The 20,371-nt window shown below is 47.6% G+C and overlaps 1 protein-coding gene across 2 annotated transcripts; it reads left to right on the forward strand.

Moving 5' to 3' along the window:
* The first annotated feature begins 154 nt into the window (after positions 1 to 154).
* On the forward strand, positions 155 to 19,774 carry Apod (apolipoprotein D). 2 transcript variants are annotated; one of them, XM_059276807.1, is made up of 6 exons: positions 155 to 758; positions 2,309 to 2,544; positions 5,773 to 5,923; positions 13,182 to 13,303; positions 17,501 to 17,589; positions 19,319 to 19,774. In XM_059276807.1, exons 3-6 carry the CDS (start codon positions 5,801 to 5,803, stop codon positions 19,552 to 19,554), a joined length of 570 nt encoding a protein of 189 aa, XP_059132790.1. In that variant the 5' UTR covers positions 155 to 758; positions 2,309 to 2,544; positions 5,773 to 5,800; the 3' UTR covers positions 19,555 to 19,774. The 2 variants fall into 2 exon arrangements, with proteins under 2 accessions (XP_059132790.1, XP_059132789.1); XM_059276806.1 differs by lacking the exon at positions 155 to 758 and adding an exon at positions 1,199 to 1,323.
* Positions 19,775 to 20,371: the final 597 nt, after the last annotated feature.

Consider the following 20,371-nt stretch of genomic DNA (forward strand, 5'->3'; position numbering starts at 1 on the left):
GAGAGAGAGAGTGAGAGAGAGAGAGAGAGAGAGAGAGAGAGAGAGAGAGAGAGAGAGAGAGAGAGAGAGAGAGAGAGAGAGAGAGAGAGAGAGAACAAACGCAGTAAGGCAGTTTGTTGGAAGACTCAACAGACCGCTTGAATCAGGCAATTAAACTGCCATGGAAAACTCCCCAACGTTCTTTTCTAAACTGGTAACCTGAGCTGGGAGACAGCTTTCCTAGTTACTAAGTGTCCACTAGTTGAGCCCTGGGCAAGCCCTTGAGAACAGACCCTGGAAACAACACACATTTGAAATTCTTTTGTATCAAAACAAGCTGTGAGGACAGGATGCAGTTGGAGGTCCTCTCTCTCCTCTGCCTGGACCCGGGTTACTATAGTTCACCAGGAAATTGTTTGGACCCTGAAAAAGCTCCAAGTCCTGCCTTGGGGATCTCATGCCTCTTGGCTTCCTTGCTGCTCCTTTGTGACCAGAAGATGGCTGCACAACCACATGCTGGGCCACACTGCTCCTATTGTTCCCATCAGAGCACAGGGGAACCCATGCTCACTGGTTCCTGATTCAGGATGAACAGCCTGCTGTGAAGACAGCCCCAGATGCCTGGCTTCCAGGGTGTGGTCCCTGTGCATCCTGAGGCTGAGGACCTGTGGAGACAGCTGCATGCAGAAGCCCCTTTCCCATGCCCTTCCTCATGCACACACTGCCTCTCTGTCTCTCCATGTGTGGTGAGGACACCCATGGAGAAGAAGTGACAACCTGTGAGTCCTGCTGCTTTCAGGAGTCCCAGGGCCTGGTAGTGTGGGAGGTAAAGAGGAGTCAGGGGTCTGACACTGACAGATGCCAGCTGCTGTGTGGGACCCTAGGGGTTTAATGGTGCCCAAAGTGGTATGACCCTCCCCTAGCTTAATCATTTCCATCTTGCTGGGTCCTGTCTTTTCCTCCAGTAGGAGGAACCATGTCATGACCACAGGATGCTAACATGGAAGGAGAGTGCAGCTGGGACCAGGTGCAGGCAGAGAGCCTTGTGAGGGCTGATGGCAAGGCAGTCATAATGCTTGGCCTGGACCCCCTTGTCTTGGTTCACAGCCCCGTGCTCTTTCACGGATGCCAAGGGGAAGAGGACTTCTAGGCTTCACTCCTTAGTGGCACAGATTCAGTCCCCAGATGTGACCTCTCAACACCAGAGATTAGACATGTCCTGCTTAGATGTGACATCATAGGAACCACTATGAGGTCTTAGGTGGTCCGGACAGCGTGTAGGAACCTGTGGATTTGTCCAGTCCCTGAAGCTCTTCCTTCTACTATCCACCCTCACCATCTACAGTAAGATGTGTCTCTAGCACCCTTTGGCTGAAAATCATTACAAAATTATAGATACGCAGGACAGAAAGGTCCTTACAGAGCAGGCAGTCCCCATCAGTGCTGTACATTAAAAGCAGAGGCCGGGTTGAGTCAGCCTCCATAGCTCTGTCTGCAGACCCCTTGGAAGCCTGAAGATCTGAGTAGTGAATTTGAATAGTTAGCAGTTAAACTGTATAATTTAAGCTGGAATGTTCAGCGTGCCTCTTCATTCACTCTCCACCCTGCAGAGGCTTGATTAGAAATTACTCTCCATTCACCAAATTTCCAAGTCTGTAGCCATCTGGGTGTATCTGGTTTGTGGCAGGCCCTAATGTGACTGAACCAAAAGACCCCATTTAAACCATACCCCACTCTCCAGCTCTAAGGCATGCAAGGGAGGTGGGTGTGTTGTAAAGGGTGCAGAGAGAGGGGCTACAGAAGAGACATTGATGCTCTCAATTTTGAGCCCACCAAGTATAGACTGACACGTCCCTTACATGTCCATTTCTAGTGAAGACTGTCTCTGCCTCACAATGGAGAAACCGGCACTCACTGCAGGAGGGGTCCACCCTGGGACCTCACTGCAAGCCAACTCTGATCCCCATCCCTGGCCCTGGTACCTGAGTCACATTCCTGGCCAGTACTACATGGGGTGCAGTATTCCTGTATTTCAGGAAATGAAATAGTTGATTTTTCATTTACACAAAAATGAAAAATAAATACCAGATGTTTGGAAACAGTATAAACTCATCTTGCTGGAACTTACAAGGGCATTTGGACCGAAAAGATGTCAAGTTAGAAAATCCACAAAGCATAAAAGATGTTTTGAATGAAAATACTCTCTCTCTCTCTCTCTCTCTCTCTCTCTCTCTCTCTCTCTCTCTCTCTCTCTCACACACACACACACACACACACACACACACACATACACACACACACAAACAGTATCTCATTGTTTCTTCCTCAGGGAGCAGCTGTGAAGGAAATTAAGGAGGCGACAGACACAGCATCCCATCTTTGTGCCTCATACAGAGCTCAGCTTTGAGGCCAGCCTTCCTGAGCTTTGGGGGTGTGGCATGCATGACCCTCAAAGGGCAATGGCCTGATGGGGAGCTTATAAAGTGACTTGGGAGAAGCCAGGCACCAAAACAGGCACCTCACTTGGAGGCTTCTGTGTGGAAACTATCATCTTAATAAGAAAAGGTAAGTGTGTAGTTGTAACTTTCACTAAAATAAATGAGTTTAAGATAGAGAATGCCTTGACTTCCCATTGCCCCCTTTCAGCTCTCCCAGTAAGTATGGACGGAGGGCTTGCACTCTAGCTCTGCAGGAGTCATCTCCTCTTCCTCAAGCAAACTTGTAAGGTAGGTACTATTGGTACCTTTTCTGGTGACAGGTCGGAGGGGTAGGTAAGCCTGCACTTGCCCTGATGGCTTCTCCTATTCCCCACCCTCCCCCTACCCAAAGGAGACGATGGGAAAATTGCCTGTGTGCCAAGACGGCACCAGTAGAATTCCCTAGAGCGATTCAGCTGCACCGATGGTAAGATCAACTGAAAACTGGAATTGATTGTGTGAACAGAGTACGGTACACTGGAACACAAAAACATTTTGTTTAGATATGTGATTTGCTGGGTGTGGTGGTGTAACCTTTAGCCCTCACACTAGGGAAGCAGGCATCACAAACTGTTTGAGTTACAGAGGACAGCCTGGACTATGTAGAAAAAAAAATAATAGAAAAGAAAAGAAAAGGGGGAAAAAAGCAATTCTTGTTCGATTTGAAGGCTACATGGGTTTGTTTGTTCTTAAGGACTATGTACCCATGGAAATATTTTATTGTAACATGTGAAATCTCAGAATCTATTTCTAGAAGTAAACTCACCAAGACGATCTTCCTGTGATATTAGACAATGAGAAAATACGCACCGTAAATCATGCAACTTTTATCCAGAGCTATACATGCATGCCAATAGCATGCTCTATCAGTGTTAAGTGAATCCAAACAGAAGGGACATGGAAAAATCAGCCTCTCCCCTCTCAAGGACTTTTGGCTATAGGAAGAAAACTCAAACAACCAGATGGCATCGGCACCTCTGGAAACCATGTAGTCAACGGGAGTTAGCCTTGTTCTGAATCCTCCCACAGAACTTAAGGGTATGTTTCAGCCCACGTGAGAACATCTTGTAATAAGACATTTGTCAGAGTTAGACATGGGGCTCACTTGTTATTGCTGTTGCATGGTAAGGCAGGGCTCCTTGGGTCTCACAGGCAGGCATTCATTGAAAGGCACAAAGTTGGACGCAGAAGGGAACATGGCTTAGAGGCTATGGGTGGAGAGCTGGCCCTGTCATAGTCCTGTTCCCTTCTCGGCCTCAGTTTCCCCATCTGCACACCTGGCAGGGGTAAGGGGGGGGCTGGGTAGGTATCCTCTAAGGTCCTATCCATTTGGAAACACAGTAGAGTGTACATACTATATGCCACATGCCAAGCCCAGTCCTTGGGAAAACCCATTGACTTAGGCCTGTTGGGCAGAGCTACAAAGATTCCAAGAGCCCCTGAGAAAGGGTGCAAAGTTTTCTGAGTTTAGGTTGGACTTCTACAAACACTCCACCCTCTGAAATGTTAAAACACAGCTGTAGTTTATATAGCAATGGGAAAGGGGGCCTGTAGGACTAAAGATGGTGGTCCCTCCACAGATTTGCTCAAGAGAACTTCAGCAGCCACCCCCTCCCCAGCCCGCCCCAGCTGGCAGCTCCCACTCCTTACATAACTGTTCTTTTGAAAACCAGGCAACAAAACCTTCAGAAGAAAAAGCTATTGATTATTAAAGTTATTTGGAGGTTCAGAGACTCGTAATGAAGTGGTTATAATTATTCCTGTTATGACACATCCTTTTCAATGCTTGGATCTGAGAACATTTGGAGTGCATTGACTCAGTCACCTTCATCTCGGAGAGAAAGGCAGCAAGCTGGAAATAGCTCATGTGCGGGGAGAGGCAAGGAGTCACAGAATGGGAGCAGAGGGAAGGCAAGTCAGGGGAAAGGGGCAGAGAGGAGCCCAAAGTGTCCGTCCATAGCCTGCACTGATGGCCATCACACTCCCCTGTCTATCCATGGTCCCTCCCCAGAGCCCATTGTGACCACCAGAGGACTTCCGTAAGGAACTGACGTTGCTCTCTTCCATATCAGCTGACAGGCCTTCTCTGGTTGAACGCACGCACATCCTCTACAAAAACCACTCTCACTGGTCAGTACAAACACTTGGGAAATACAATCCTGTTTCTGCCTTTCATAATAACAGTGCTAGTATTTAACTGGGCAAGGCGACACGTGTCTTTAATTCCCAGCACTCACAAGGCAGAGGCAGGAAGATCTCTGTGAGTTCCAGACCAGCCAGGTCTACAAAGCAAGTTCCAGTCTAGCCAGGGCTAATAGTGAGATGCTGACTCAAAAATAAATAAGTAAATAAATTTTTAAAAAGCTAATATTTACTGCGCACCTGCTTGGTGTCAGACACTACTATGAATATTCATATTCTCTCTCTCTCTCTCTCTCTCTCTCTCTCTCTCTCTCTCTCTCTCTCTCTCTCTCCCTTTCCAGGGGGTGTGTCTTTTCATGTCATTGGAGCTGGTCTTGAATTGGTGGACTCCAGAGTTGTCCCACCTAAGTCTCTCTAGTAGCCCCCTTTACCACCACACCTGGCTTGATTTCATCCCATTTTATTTTTGCAAAGATTCGTGAGCTAGGCCTGACTATTAGTCCCACTTTATAAACCAAGAAACAAAGGCCTATCTTGCACAGTTACGCTCAGTAGGTTGCAGAGGCAGAATTGGAACCCCATCTGAGTAACGCTGGGTTCCCCACATGCAGCTCTTGGTCAAGGTTCCTGGACCAAGCTTGGGTTGATAGGACAGCCCAGCAAGACGTTGGCAAAGATGAAGTGTGGGGGTCTGAGGGAGCATTCCCTTATGAATCTCACAGGACACTTGATGTCGTACATGATTTGGATTTGAGCTTGATTTCCTCATTTACAGACCCTTGGACCTTTCGGGGTACTTCTTTGTCTGGCCCCTGTATACATATTATTTTTGTTCCAGAAACAAACCTCACGAACCTGACATTTCCAAGATTCTGGGATGGTTCTGAAGAGAACTGGTCAGGTGCCCACCCTAGGGAAATATTCAATGAAGCGTGGGAGGGTGTGGGTTCACAGAGGAGGCTAATCCAGCAAGAGATGCTCTAAAAGAGGTGCTCAGTGCTCTGGGGTGATGGACTCACTGTGGCTGGATGGCCAGGCTGGCAGCAGCTGCAAGATGCAGCTCCTCAGTGCTGAGGAGAATGCCAGCTGAGGGACCAGGCCCGCCCACAAGGACTCTCCATCACTGTGTGTCCTAGGAGATCCAGACACCTCCAGCTGCATTATTTCTCCCTAGGCCTCTCCTGAAGCCACTCAGACCCAAGATGGTGACCATGCTGTTGCTCCTGGGCACACTGGCAGGCCTCTTCACTGCAGCCGAGGGACAAAGTTTCCATCTTGGGAAATGCCCAACTCCTTCAGTGCAAGAGAATTTTGACGTGCTAAAGGTGTGGTAACTCAAACCTCCCCTTTGTTTTGAGCATGCTAAGAGGTTCATTGTATTCTTTAATCTCCAAAGCAAGTCTTGGGGAAGTGTGGAGGTCTCTGCAGACACAGGCCAGCAGAGTAACAATCCGTGTGAGGCAAGAAGGAAATTCAGTTCAACACGACTTAGCAGCCGGTGTTGATTCAAACTTCTAAAGTCTTGACACCGGGCAGTTTATTTTAGTCATATTTAAGTATAGAGCAACTTGGAAACATTTTTTCTTGGTGTAACACAATCTTGTGTGCACAAAGATGCATAACTACATTGAAACTTGCTCAAAGTACATGTCAGGTCTTCTATGAAGATGGGCTCTATACATAGGCTGCATGTATTATCTTAAGGGACTAGAGGAGGATCTGGTGTGCTCTCCACCATACAGATAGCACAGAAGTCATCTAGTCTATTAGCCACCTCTGGTTCTGGTTATGGGAGCGTGCAGGGAGCCTCTGGTCATACAGATAGTGCAAAGGTTATCTAGACTACTCATCATCTCTGGTCCTGGTTGAGGGATCTTAGGGGAGTGAGGTATGGCTTGGTCCTACAGACAGCACAGGGGTTACCTAGGCTATCAGCTGCCTCCATCCCCAGCCTTCTGGGTGGAAAACAGGTTATACCTCTTTTCCTTGAAGAGACAACCCTGCGTGTTTAGCATTCCTGGCTTCTCTAGTGCTATCTGCATGCATAAGGACCTTTGTGCTCCCAACAGGCAAGGCACTTACCTTAGTTTTGGGGTTTCTGTGAAGCAGTCTCTGAGGCTAGAAAGGGGACGGGGGGAGTCTTTGGTACCTCAGCTTGCCCCCCAGATGGATGCCAACAGGCTGTAGGTGCTCCCACGGCCCTGGCTGGGGAGAGCAGGGGGTGGCAAGCATGAGCTGTCAGTGTATGGGAATTGTCCCCCATCACTATGGGGAGGTGGGGGTGAGGGTATAGTGTGAACAGGGTCACTGACTGTGGCTGTTTCACTACTATTGTCCTACAGAGAGAGAAGCTGAGTGTCCTTCTCAAGTGACACAGGTAGTTAGTTCACACCCATAGGGCTCAAAACTAGGCTTCCTGGCTCGAAACTCCAGACAGGACCTAGGAAAGGCCAGAAGTCCCCCAGGGTCTTTTCTTGTTACCTACAAGACAACTAGCTCCCCGTAAATGCTGCTTCTTCCTGGAATGAGGCAGAGGGAGCAGGCGAAAGGAGCAGCTATTAGGTGACCGAATTCAGCGGCTCCCACGACAGTGGACGGCCTGAGTTCTAACCGCAAGGCCCTTCTCCTTAAAAAGGTTTTGGTTGCTTTTAGGGAGCAGCACACTTGGTTTGAGAAACACTGAAATTATCAGGCACTGGAACTTTGGGGTGAGTGCTGGGAATGTTAGAGGGTGGGCTGGACAGAGCTGGGACAAAGGAGCTTAGTCATTAGAAGGGCGGAATGAGACGGCAGAGAATGTCCACGGTAAGAAAGGAAAAGCCACACGCTAAGCTCTGCACTGACGTTCTCCATTAAGATTGTAAGGATTCCCTTTAATTGAGTCAACCTGGAAAACCACACACACACACACACACACACACACACACACACACACACACACAACCTTTGTGATAATGTCCAGGGAATTTGAGTCAGATTTTAGTCTGGGAGTAAAAATTCCAAAATATCCTGGAAATTATAACTGATATCTTCACTTACAGAAGTCCTTTGAGAACTGAAGCGAAATGTTTAAAAAAAAATTTTTTTTTAAAAATGTATGTGTCTGTGTGTGCATCTGTGTGTGAATGTGCATAAGTGTGCAGGTGCCGGTGGAGAGAGTGTTGGATCCCCTGGAGCTGGAGTTACAGGCAGTTGTGAGCTGTCCAATGTGTATGCCGGGACTTGAACTCCAGTCCTCTTTAAGAGCAGCAAGCGCTCTTAACTGCAGAGCCATCTCTCCAGCCCCAAAGCAGAGTTATTTCAAGGCAAAAATTGTATTAAGATTGGTTTACATAGCATATTACTGGCTTGTTCAAAAAGGTTTTTATTCCAAGGATTTTTAATATATTCGCTGTTATGCAACCATCATTAAATCAATTTTAGAGCACTTTCATTATCCTAAGAAGAAAGCACAAACCCCCTGACAGTCTCTCTAGCTGGATTACTTAGACTTTTCATCTCCCTGACAAATACCTGAGGGAAACAGCTTGAGACAGGGAAGATCTCTTGTGGCTCCTGGTTTCAGTGTTTTCAGGCCATGGTTCACGTGGCCCACAGGCTTAGGGTGAGGCAGAACGTCATCGGATACGTAGGCAGAAGGCTGCTTAGCTTTCGGTGGCCGGTAAGCAGAGAGAGCAGCGAGACTGCAAACAAGAGCCATCTCTCCCGGGCATGAACTCAGTAACCTGCTTCCCCTACCTAGACCCCTCCCACTTACCACCTACCAATACTGCAAATCCATCAAGGGACTAATCCATTGATTAGGTCGGAGCTCTCAGCATCCAGTCACTTCCTCAAAAGTCCCACCGCTGAGCTCTGCTCACATCAGGACGAAACCTCCTGTGATCGAACCTGGGGAGAAGCTCTACATCCAAACCAGAACAATCCTTTTCTTCCCAACGCTGCCATACCCACACGACCAATGCTTTCCTTTCTGTCAACACGAATATGTCTACGGAATATACAGGGCTAGCTTTTTGTGATGGAAGGAGATGTTTTCAAGGTTCACCTGTGTCCCAGCGGGCATCAATACTTCATTCCTTTTGTTGCCAAATGATGTGTGGGGGTGATGCTACAGTGTATTTATCCTTATGGCTTGAGTTGTTTTACTTTTTTTGTTTGTTTGTTTGTTTGTTTTGGTTTGGTTTGGTTTTTCAAGACAGGGTTTCTCTGTGTAGCTCTGGAGCCTGTCCTGGATCTTACTCTATAGATCAGGCTGGCCTTGAACTCACAGAGATCTGCCTGGTTCTGCCTCCCGAGGGCTGGGATTAAAGGTGTGCGCCATTGCCGCCCGTTTACTTTTTTTTTTTTTTTTTTTTTTTTTGTTATAGAAATGCTGCTGCTGTGGACATTCAGGCTTGGGAACTTTTTGGAAGAGAGGGGCCTATGTTTTCAGTTCTTTGGGGTATATATGAAGTCGAATTGCTGATGTGGTAATCTGTGTTTGGCTTTTTGACAAGCTGTTGGACCGTTTTAGAAGAGTTGCACCACTGTACATCCTCACAAACAGCCTCTAGCACTGATTCCCTTACCTCTTCGCCAGCAGTTGTTACCAATGCCCTCTTTTCTTATAGGTGCTGTGGGGGTATTAAGCCGTATCATCTCTGTTTCCTAAGGCCTAGTGGTATTGGGTATCTTTTCATGTACTTATGAGCCATGTGGAAATCTTCCATCTGAATCTTTTGCCCTTAAAAAAAAAAAAAAAAAAAAAAAGGCAGGGGGTTAAAAAAAAAAAAAGCTGGGCATGGTGGTGCACTTGGGAGGCAGAGACAGGCGGATCTCTGAGTTTGAGGCCAGCCTGGTCTACAGAGTGAGTTCCAGGACAGACACAGAGAAACGCTGTCTCGAAACGCTCCCCCCAAAAGTCTTTTAATTCTTGATACCCAAATGCTCTTCCTCTATGCTAGATGCAAATCTCTTCTGAGATAGGTTAAAATAGTTTATCCCATTTGATGGAACATTTCCCTTTATTGATATGCCCTTTGAAGCATGAGGGGTTTTTTTATACCGATAAAGTCCAATTTGTTCATGTTTTTTTTTTTTTTTTTGTTGTTGTTGCTTGTACTTGTGGGGTTAGACCTACAAACTTAAGTACCTAATTAGTAAGCATCTCATTAGTTCAGTAGGTAGCACTAGGTCCCTAGAGAAGCCTTGCCCAATCCAAGGCTGTAAAGATTTACCCTTGTATGTTCTTCTCAGGGTTTTGTAGTTTAAGCCCTTGCTTAACTGTGGATATGAAGTTTTATTTTCAAAACCTCAATTCTATTCTAGCTATGTCTATACTTACTCCAATTTTAATTACTACAGATTTGTCATAATTTTCTAATCAAAATACAGGAGTCCTTCAACTTTATTCTTCTAACTATTCTTTGTCCCTTGTTTTTTCATGAGTTTTATAATCAGCTTGTCAATTTTTGCAGAGAATATAAAGAAGAGTATAGAGTATTGCCATCCTAACACTCTCAGTTTATGAGCATAAGCTATATTTCTATTTATAATTTTTTGTTGTTTTTGTTTTTGTTTTTGTTTTTGTTTTTGTTTTTCTAGACAAGATTTTTCTGTGTAGCACTGGCTGTCCTGGAACTCACTCTGTAGACCAGGCTGGCCTCGAACTCAAAGATCTACCTGCCTCTGCCTCCCAAGTGCTGGGATTAAAGGTGTGTGCCACCACTGCCCGGCATCTGTTTACCTTTTTGTCTTACCAATATTTTGCAGTTTTCAAAATACAAGTTCCTACATTTCTTTAGTTAAATTTATTTCTAAATATTTTCATTCTTTTTATGTTATTATAAATGGAGTTTTTTAAATTTCATTGGCAGATTTTTCATCACATGTGTAGAAACACTTTTGTATATTGATCTTGCATCTTTGTTGGTTTGTTTGTTTGGTTGGTTTTTCTGAGGCAAACTTTCTCTATATCAGTCCTGGCTGTCCTGGAACTTGCTCTGTACCAGGCTGGCCTCAAAAGCACAGAGATCCACCTGCCTCTGCCTCTGGAGTGCTGGGATTAAAGGCGTGCACCACCACTGCCTGACAATCTTGCATCTTTTAAATTTGCAGAACTCATTATTTCAATAGTGTGTGCCTGTGGATTTTTTATTGTTGTTTGTTTGTACTTAAGACTTCTTAGGGAGGCTGGAAATATAGCTCAGTTGCACAAAATCAAGTCTGACTACCATTACCAAGTAAATTAAGCTTGGTCACACACATCCATAGATGAAGGCAAGAGGAACATTCAAAATCACTCAAAAGCAGTTCCCCTGGACTTGGTGTACACAGTAACAGATCATCTACAAAGAAAGGTGATTTTGCATCTTTCCCAGTTTTCTTTTTTAGACATCAAATTGTCCTCATATAGAAACTGCAATGAGAAAAGTTTACAGAGGAATTGGGGATCATGAGAGAACATGACATGACAATCTCTCACCTCTAAGTTTCCTTGTTTCTGGAAAGTCATATTTCCTTGCTCTTAACTGTAGATCACTCAAGTCGCTTGAGTAGTTAAGAACTGTTAAAAGGTATCATAAGATGGAAATTTTTCTGAGGGTGCTTATGAAACCCCTCGCCTCATTTTTTTTTTTGGTACTCCCAATGAAGGTCAGCTTCAATGGGGCTGTTTTGTTTCATTAGGTTTCTGTTGTTGCAGTTTGTGTGTTTGTTTGAGACAGGCTGGCCTTGAACTCTCCATGTATCTATCTGGTTCTGACTTTGGATTCCTAATTTCCCACTCGGTGTACCTCCCAGGTTCTGGGATTAGAGGCCTCTGCTAAATTTCAATGCTTTTAACTGACTGTTGGGGCTTACTAAAGGCGTTCGAAAAGTAGGGTTGAAGATGTGGGTGTGCCCTTGTGCAGAGCCACGTGACTGAAGCCTTGTGTCACGTGACTGAAACCATGTCAGTCGTTCTAAGGATGCTTCTGAATGTTTGAAGGTGAATGCATGCTCTACTTGCTCTGTTGAGTGACAGATTTTTAAATTTACAGAACGATCATAATTAATATTTTGACTAGGCAAATATACTCAAGTAGTTCGAAATGCTGAATGTGCAAAAGGGAGCCGGGCCCATAGCTCAGTGACAGTATATCTGGCTAGTATAAAGTCTACGTTTTGTTCCGTCCCCAGAAGCACGGAGGGTGGGGGTGCGGAGGACACAACCAACCCAGACCCCAAAGGTCCAAAGGAGCATCCGATGAAGTTCCCCTTAGTTTCCTCGGTTTCCCTGCCCACCAAGGAGCAACCAGTAAAGCCAGCCTAATGGGTACCTTTTTTTAGACAAGGTGTACATATACAAGCGAATATGTGTAAGACTGTGGTAGCCAAAACAACAGCTTCCAGAAGTCCATGGCCTGTTTTCTAACCTGTGAACACCCTACCTCCCACGGAATAAAGGGATTCTACCGAGGTGACCTGAGATGGCCAGATTGGCTATCCAGGTAGACCCGACTTAATCACATAAATTATTAGAAGCAGAACACCCTTCCTAGCTGTGTTAGAGAGGTTTGATGAAGAAGTGAGATCTCGTCAGGGAGGCACAGTGAAGGTCAGCTGAACTTAAATGTGGAGGACTTCCAGGTCCAGAAAAACAGGCAGCCTATGTAACATGGAGAAAGCAAAGACGCCCACTCTCTCTCAGAGCCTCCGGGAGGGGAGGAAGCCCACATCTCAATTTTAGCCTAGTGAGGTTAGGATCAGAGTCTGGCTTACAGAACCACAAGTCAATAAATCTTTGCTGGTTAGTTTGTAGCTCGTCACCACCAAAATAGAACCCCTTATGATAAGTTTTATTGTTATACGAAAGGCCGTTTAAATACACCCCACCTCAAACCTGGCTGTTTGCTCCTTTTTCTTTGGATACTTTCAAGATAATTGCATAGATCTTTTTTAAAGGGGGGTGTTCAAAGTGTCATCAGATAGATGTACCATCTATTATTTTCCCAGCCCCTCACTGGACTGTTTCCTGCCTTTTATTGTGACAGACAGAGATACAACAGATAACCTTATACATACACACCAGTTTGTTTTGTTTTTTTTACAGCAGGAGATACAGTCCCAGAAGTTCAATTGCTGGGCTAAAGAGCATGTGCTTTTAGTTTTGCTCAATAGTACCAAGCTGCCCTGTGCAGAGGTTTCAGTAAGCCAACACCAAGCAGTTGCTACAGCCAGCATGTCTGAGTTACACCCACTTCAAAGATGCCTTGTAGAATTATCAGCTGTTGGAGGTGGAAGGTGTTTTCCAGCCACCAGATAATCCCTTCCTTTCACAGAGGCTGGGATTTCACACAGGTTTTGACTGAAGAGACTCTGAGGACATATCTAAATAAAGAGCCCTTGAGGAATAGATGTGGCATACAACCAGTACCCGCACACCCATTCACTTCTTCTCATTTGAAACACGAGCTTGCCCAGCTGGCTGGGGATAATGCAGCCCATTTGGCCCGGTTGCCCCTGGAAAGGGCTCTGCTTCTAAGACGACAATGGGAGAGAGCCAGCAGGTCCCCAGAGAGCCCCTGGGTTTTGCCCTGCTTCTTCTTGTTGTCTGTGCAGTATCTTGGAAGGTGGTATGAAATCGAGAAGATCCCATCGAGCTTTGAGAGAGGAGACTGCAATCAAGCCAACTACTTGCTGATGGAGAATGGCAACATCAAAATGGTAAACCAGGAGAGGAGGTGAGTGAGCGACCATGTGTCCACCTGGGACGGCCTTGTTCTGTGCTTAGGGGCGGGGAGAGGGCGCGTGTGTTACTCAGGCTAGGCAGGGTGGTCGGGACTGGAGTGCGTGTGTTCTCTTCTTTAACCGCTCCTGAGCACCTGCCGAATACCGGATGCTGAGAGACAGCGGAGGGTCAACAGTAATTCAGCCAGCACCCCTGATGTCATCGCCAAACGGGGACTCTGGTAGCAGAGGACATTAGGCTGCCTTGTCTGGCCTCCAAACCAAGAGAGAAGCCCTTTCTGTCCGTTTACTCACTGAGGCCATCAAGTTTTGTTGAACACTTCTGGGAACTTGCGGCTCATTTTATCCCGTGGCCATTTATCCCACTTCCAATGCGCTTCCCTGCTAGGGACCTCCCCACCCTTTTCTCTCGGTTTTCTCTTTTTCCTTCTTTTGAGTCAGGATCTTATGCAGCCCAGGCTGGTCTCCAACTCACTGTGTAGCCGAGGATGTTCCGGAATTTCTGATCCTTCTTAGCGCTGGGATTACAAGTGTGCTCCACCAAGCCTTGTTTGTGCAGTGCTAATGTTCACCCAGGGCCTTTTGTATGCTAAGAAGCACCCTACTGAATGAGACGCATCTCCAGTCCCAGGCACCTCCTTTTCTTGCTAAGCTAGCGTCAGATACATGTACTCTCTAGTCAACAGGATGACTTTTAGAAGTATGGACTTCTATCACTAAGTGCACTGGACACTGATATTCGATCTAAAACTTTTCGTTCTGGAGAGTAGACGTGAAGAGACCCAGGATGAGGTCCTTCTTGCTTACCCTCCACCAACAAACGTTACATCACCAACAAATACATTTAAGTATTTCCTGTATGCAAGGCACTCTCTCTGCCCTTGAAAATATATTTATTTAATCCCCATGACATAGCAAAAATAGATACTGTTACAAACCTCATGGATGAGACAATTTAGGTCCAGAGAGGTTAAGCACCTTGTTCAGGGATCATACAACTGACACATGATGAGGCTTAGGTTTGGACCCAGGAGATGGGACCCAAGAGACCAAGTGTAAAAAGGCTGGGGGTGAAGGGGTGTTCTTTCTGTTCCATACAAGATCTGAGGACGATATTCAACTCCAAGAAAACAACCACCCTCAGCCCTCAAGCCGCTGGGTCCACAGAGGCTCTCTGTGTTCCCCATACCATCCACTCACTTCCCTGTGGGCCAGAGCCCAGCCAGTGACTCCCATCCTGCTTAAACCAGAGGTAGGAGGGAGGGAAGGAAGGAAGGAAGGAAGGAAGGAAGGAAGGAAGGAAGGAAGGAAGGAAGGAAGGGAAGAAGGCAGGCAGGCGCTTGAGGGCCTCTGACAGAACTCCAGCTCCTTTTGGAGCCCCAGGGGAGGGCTGCATGAAGGGCTGACTACAGGGATTGAAATGCCTTTGCTGGGAATCTCCCAGGAATTTTACAGGCTCTGTATTAGTCAGCGGCTTCTCCTCACAGTGGAATTCCAGAGAAAAGGGTGATTTGGGCCGTAGTTCAGGAGGTTCCATCTGGAACCAAGGAGCCTTATTCCTTGAGCTTCTGGTGAAGTGGGCACAGCATGGTGGGAACATGGGGTAGAAAAAACAATTCACCCCCGGAGGGAGGAAAGAGAAACAGGGTCCCACAATCCTCTTTGAAGTGATGTAAGGATCTCTTCTCAGTCTCAACTCCACCATAACAGCACCTCCCTGGGGACCAAACCTTTACCCGGTCCTTTGGGGGAACATTTATCCAGACCGTAGCAGGCAGGAGAGTTCTAATGACCTCTTTTCTTTATATTTTATTTTGGTTTTTCAAGACAGGGTTTCTCAGTGTAGCCCTGGCTGTACTGGAACTCACTCTGTAGACCAGGCTGGCCTCGAACTGAGAGATCCACCTACCTCTGCCTGCTGAGTGCTGAGATGAAAGGTGTGTGCCATCTCCACCTGGCAGTGAAATATCATGTCCCATTAGGTACCAAACCCATGAAGTCCACACATAGGGAGCTGGGATTCTCAGCCCGTGTTCAAGGACTTGGGGCCCAGAAGAGCTAGCCTAGTGCTGGAAGAGTGAAGGGATAAGGCCTTGCCACTTGGCTGCCTGGTTCTGCATCTTAGATTAGCTAGTCCGTAGCCAGCAGCAACAGAAGAACCATCCCTGAGGCTGTCTGGGCATCAAAGGAGGTAAAAGGTGTAAAGCTCTTACCGCAGTGTTTGGCATGTGGCAATCATCTAATAAACATGACCCTTCAATGGCTGAACTCCCGCCACTCGAAAACGCAGATTGGAGCCAGTGGGATGCCTCAGTAGGCAAAGGCGCCTGCCGCCAAGCCGGGTCCCCCACGTACCCTCTGACCTACACACTAGTGTCATGATAGAAGTATGCGCCACAGACACTAAACAAATGTAACAAAAATAATATTTAAAAAAAGAAAATACAAATGCATTTTTCCCACGAGCACGTTGCGCCTTTACGAACAGAGACTGGCGTTTGGAGAACTATTCTGGAACAAGACACAAGTGATGGTGGAGAGGAGAAGAGCCTGGTTTGTTGCTAAGTTACCATTTGCAGACGGAAGCAAACCGTCTTCTAGGGGAGACAGCAGGGCATGGTGCCTGGCCCTACATGGTGACAGCCGATGCAGCCAGGAATAGGAGAGTACCTTTCCCAACCTCCCTTACCTGCAGCGTAGGCTCTGGTTTCAGAGCAGCACCCCTGTAAGAGGATTTTCCTGTCCCTCCTGCCAGCTCCCAAATCACGACGTGGAGACTTATTATTATGAAAGCTCGGCCGATAGCTTAGGCTTGTTTTTTTAACTAGCTCTTATAACTTAAATTAACCCGTGTTTTTAGTAATCCACATTCAACCACGTGACTTTTACCTCTCTCCCATTTTGGGTATCTGACCAGTTAGTTCAGCCTCTGGCTGGCTTCACTGCCCTTCTTCTTCTTCCTGGCGTCTGCTGTGCCTGGAAATCCTGCCTAGCTATTGGCTCTTTGGCTTTTTATTAAACCAGTCTGAGTGATACATATTCACACTGTACAAAACGATTATCCCACAACACGTCCCTCACTGCTAACCATAGCGCTAACCTGCTGACTTCCTCACACATACTTGGCTCTCACGGTTGCCCTTCTTGAGGACTGACAGGCAGGCAGCCCCTTTGCCCTCTCCCGAAGAGGAACAGTCATGTCTAGGCATCCCCCTTCTCTGGCCTCTCCCCCAAGGCTTTGCCCTGGCCTCTGGGTTCACGAGGTCATTGGGAGTTAGTCTGAAACGGGCCAGGTCCTTGGGAAGGGTCCGAGTACTTCCTTGGTTCCGAGACCAGCACGTTTAAGATATGCCACCATTTTATATACCACTAAGAGAGAATGGCTCTGCCACCACTAAGTGTGGGGGGACCAATTATAAGATGTGTGTTTTTCCACAATCATGTGTCTGAGAACGGGACTTGTCTCGGAAGCATAATGGCCAGGTCTCCTCCTTGCCTCTGTGACAACCGGCTCAGTTTCAAAACCTCCCACGCTCACTTGGACACTAGCTAAACTGGAGGGGTTTTCAGACCTCAGGCCCCTCGATGGGGACAAATCGGTAAGAGGTCCCTGCATTTGTCCCTGCAACACAGGGGTGATGGGAAGTGCCTCCAGACCCCTTCCCCGCTTCGCATTATTTTCAGTGATCTAGTTCCTCCTTCCTTCCGTTCCTTCGTTTCTTCGTGGACCTCTCCTCTGTAAAGAGATGAGTCTTGTAGGGGGTTGTTTTCTCTATTTTCTCATCCCCCTTTATGCCCTCTCTTTGAAGCCTGGGAGCAGGAAGTGCCTGAAAAGCAAATGGCAAACATAAAAAACCAGTGTGGAAATGCAAGGGCCTAGCGCAGAACCCAACCCAACCCAACCCCCCCCCCCCCCCCCCACACACACACACACACTTCCGCTGCGGCTGTCTTCCTCCACTGAATCTCAGACAGTCACAGAGGGAAGGGCAGGGTCCAGAACCAGGTCTGGCCGGCCTTTCAAGAGCCTCTCACACCAGACGCCACCCCGCTGGCGGCCAGAGCCCTTAAGGCACAAAGCTTGACTTTCATTGATTTGGAGTTTTCAATGAGTTGTTTTTCCTTCCTTTCCCATATCCGTTTTCCTTTCCTTGTTTCTTTTCTCTCTCTTTTTTTTCCTCTCACTTTAGACCCGACGGAACCATGAACCAAGTCGAAGGGGAAGCCAAACATACCAACCTCTCCGAGCCAGCCAAGCTCCTAGTCAAGTTTTTTGAGTGTAAGTATCCACTTCCCTCAGGGAGCGTCAGGGACCGGAGATGTGTAGCTAGAAAGCCGGAGCCCTGTGTTCACACGCCTCTGAGTGCTGTCATCCGGGTTCAAGTCAATGCACAATTATTCAATGCACACCTACTGTGTGCTGTTCCCTGGCCTAGGCACCGGGATGCACAGGGGTGCGGTGATGGGCAAGACAGAGCTGGCCCCGTCCTTCCAGGCTGGCATCCCAGGTGGACACTGAGGAGGTGCCAGGAAACTTCCTCGGCGTTCCAGGGGGCGAGGCCCGCAGAGAGACATACGAGGCATGAGTGGGAGACGGGATCCAGTCTGATCTCGTGGGAAACAGAAGCCCCCAAATCACCAGATGTTAGGAGAACAATCCACCTCTGCAGAAGCTCGCAGGCAGGAGGCGACAGGCGAGAGGAAGGCAAGCCGGACTCTGCCGCTCTCCGGTCTCTCTGTTCTGCCCTCTGAGTTCCGGTCTAACTTAGGAAGGTGCACGCACGGCAGCAGAGAGAGGAGTTCGTTTTGTTGTCTCTGTAGATACACTGGAGAACTCAGCTCAGACCTGTGAGGTTTCCTCAAGCTGGAAACGCTTGGGAGGCCCCTCTCCCTGCGGGTAGGGCAGACGCTGACAGTCGCTCTCCCCTCCCCTCTACCCCCGGGCCCCCCATCCTCCTCCCTGCCACATCCCCCTCCACCTCCCACCCCATCCCCCAGTCCCACAACCAGTCAAGTCCCTAAAGTGGGTCAGAGAGGAAGTTCTTCGTAGCCCTGACTGTTCTAGAACTAGCTGTGTAGACCAAGGTGGCCTCGAAATCACAAAGACCCGCCTGCCTCTGCCTCTCGAGCACAGGGTTTAAAGGCATGCACCGCCGCCACCGCCGCCGCCACTGCCGCCACCACCACCCACCACCACTGGGCACCATGTCACATTCTTAAAGCTGAAGGTTTTGTTAAGATTATCCAGGAAGGAAAACCCAAACACATTCGCCTCTGCTTCTTCATTCGGGGTGGTGGACTTGAACCTTGGGCCCTCACCATGCATTCCTGACCCTCCTTGCTAAATGCATCTCCATGGGTCAGCGTCACTTAAGGAGGCTGTCTGAATCCCCAGTCATCCTGTGTGCCTTTTCCATGATGCTGTCAGAGCGGGGAGGACATAAAAATGGTTCCTGACTATGGCCACACACTAGAGTCACTGGGGAATTTTGTTGGTGTTCTTTTTAGATACCAAGCATGGTGGTACATTCCTGTAATCCCAGCACTGAGGAGGTCAAAGCGGGAGGAATATTAGTTATATAGGTCAGCCTGAGCTTTATGATTAGAGTCTATCTCAAGATTAAGAGGTGGCCGATGACATGGCTTGGTGGATAAAGTATTTGCCGTTTGAGCCTGAGGATCTGAGTTTGATCCCTGGAACCCACCTAAAGCTAGAGAGAATTAATTCCACAAATGTCCTCTGACCTCCACACATAAGTCATGACATGTGCCCCCGTCCCCATCACACACACACACACACACACACACACACACACACACACACTAAAAAAATTTTTTTTAAAGAAGTTCAGCCACTTGAAGGTCTGAAGCTGGAGAAGGGTAGGCTTAATAGCTCTCACAACCCTCATGTTTCCCATGTGACGCACCGACTCAGTGGGTTCCCAGAGTCCCGGAGAAGAGGTTTCCCTTGCCCTGGTCCTTCCTCATGCTCTGCCTCTGGTTCTCAGTGACGCCAGCCACACCGTACTGGATCCTGATCACTGATTATGTGAACTACGCTCTTGTGTACTCCTGTACCACCATCATCTGGCTCTTCCACGTGGATTATATTTGGATCCTGGGAAGAAACCCTTATCTTCCTCCAGAAACAGTAACCTACCTGAAAGATATCCTTATTTCTAACGGTATCGACACCCAAAAAATGATAAGCACTGATCAAACGAACTGCCCTGAATTCCCGTAAAGGGAGGGACAGCCACTCTGGGTTACTTCTCTGCTTTGCGTCCCCTGGCTCCACCCCAGCTCCTCATGAAGACAAACCGAGCGACTGTGACAAGTACCAGAGGGAAAGTTTGGCTATAGAAGCCAGTGGAGGGGCCTCAGGGGAAGTTGATCCAAACCCAGCCAGATCCCAAACTGTCACCCCGCCACCGCTAGCCCAGTAATAAACATTTTGCTGATCAGCTGTGTTCACAGTGGGTTCTGAGTTAGGGTTATTGTGGGAGATTCATTAGAAGCAGATGGTGGGAAACCCTTCAGCGGCTGTGTTTAGGAAAACAGTTCTGAACTGTCCTAATTTAAAGGTAGGAGAACACTGATGACAAAGTCAGAGTCTGCTGACCGATCCAGGGTCCCACTACACAGCAGATACCCCTCTGGAGGGAATCCTGGGAGGCTTTCATTTCTGTCTGGAGGCTTCCTTGAAGTTACTTTCTCATGGGGAAGTCTTTGGAGTGGAGCTGAAGAATGAGAGTCCTGGGAGGGTCTATGAGACGAGGAGATTCTGTGTGGAGAAGACAAAGAGATTTTAAAAACGATGCAAAATTTTCTCTTTCATTCCATTGGTGTTTACTGAGGTCCAATTGCATTCCAGGCCCTGAAAAATCCAGAGTTCCCTGCCCCTCCACCCCAGAAGCTTCAGACCTGTGAGAGAGACATCAAGACAGAGGGCACCATGGGAAATCTGAGAACATCCCACCCCCTTCAAGACACAGGGTCAAGCTTACACAGTCTGTCTAAAAGCCTCGGGGGCATTCCCATGCCCCGGCTCCACTAGGAAG

This window comes from Peromyscus eremicus, chromosome 12 (assembly GCF_949786415.1).
Source record: "Peromyscus eremicus chromosome 12, PerEre_H2_v1, whole genome shotgun sequence".
NCBI lineage: Eukaryota > Metazoa > Chordata > Mammalia > Rodentia > Cricetidae > Peromyscus > Peromyscus eremicus.

Coding starts and splice junctions, on each gene's coding strand:
- Apod (XM_059276807.1), top strand. CDS start 5,801: ATGGTGACCATGCTGTTGCTCCTGGGCACACTGGCAGGCCTCTTCACT. Junction 5,924..13,181: donor AGAATTTTGACGTGCTAAAG/GTGTGGTAACTC, acceptor TTGTCTGTGCAG/TATCTTGGAAGGTGGTATGA. Junction 17,590..19,318: donor CCTAGTCAAGTTTTTTGAGT/GTAAGTATCCAC, acceptor TCTGGTTCTCAG/TGACGCCAGCCACACCGTAC.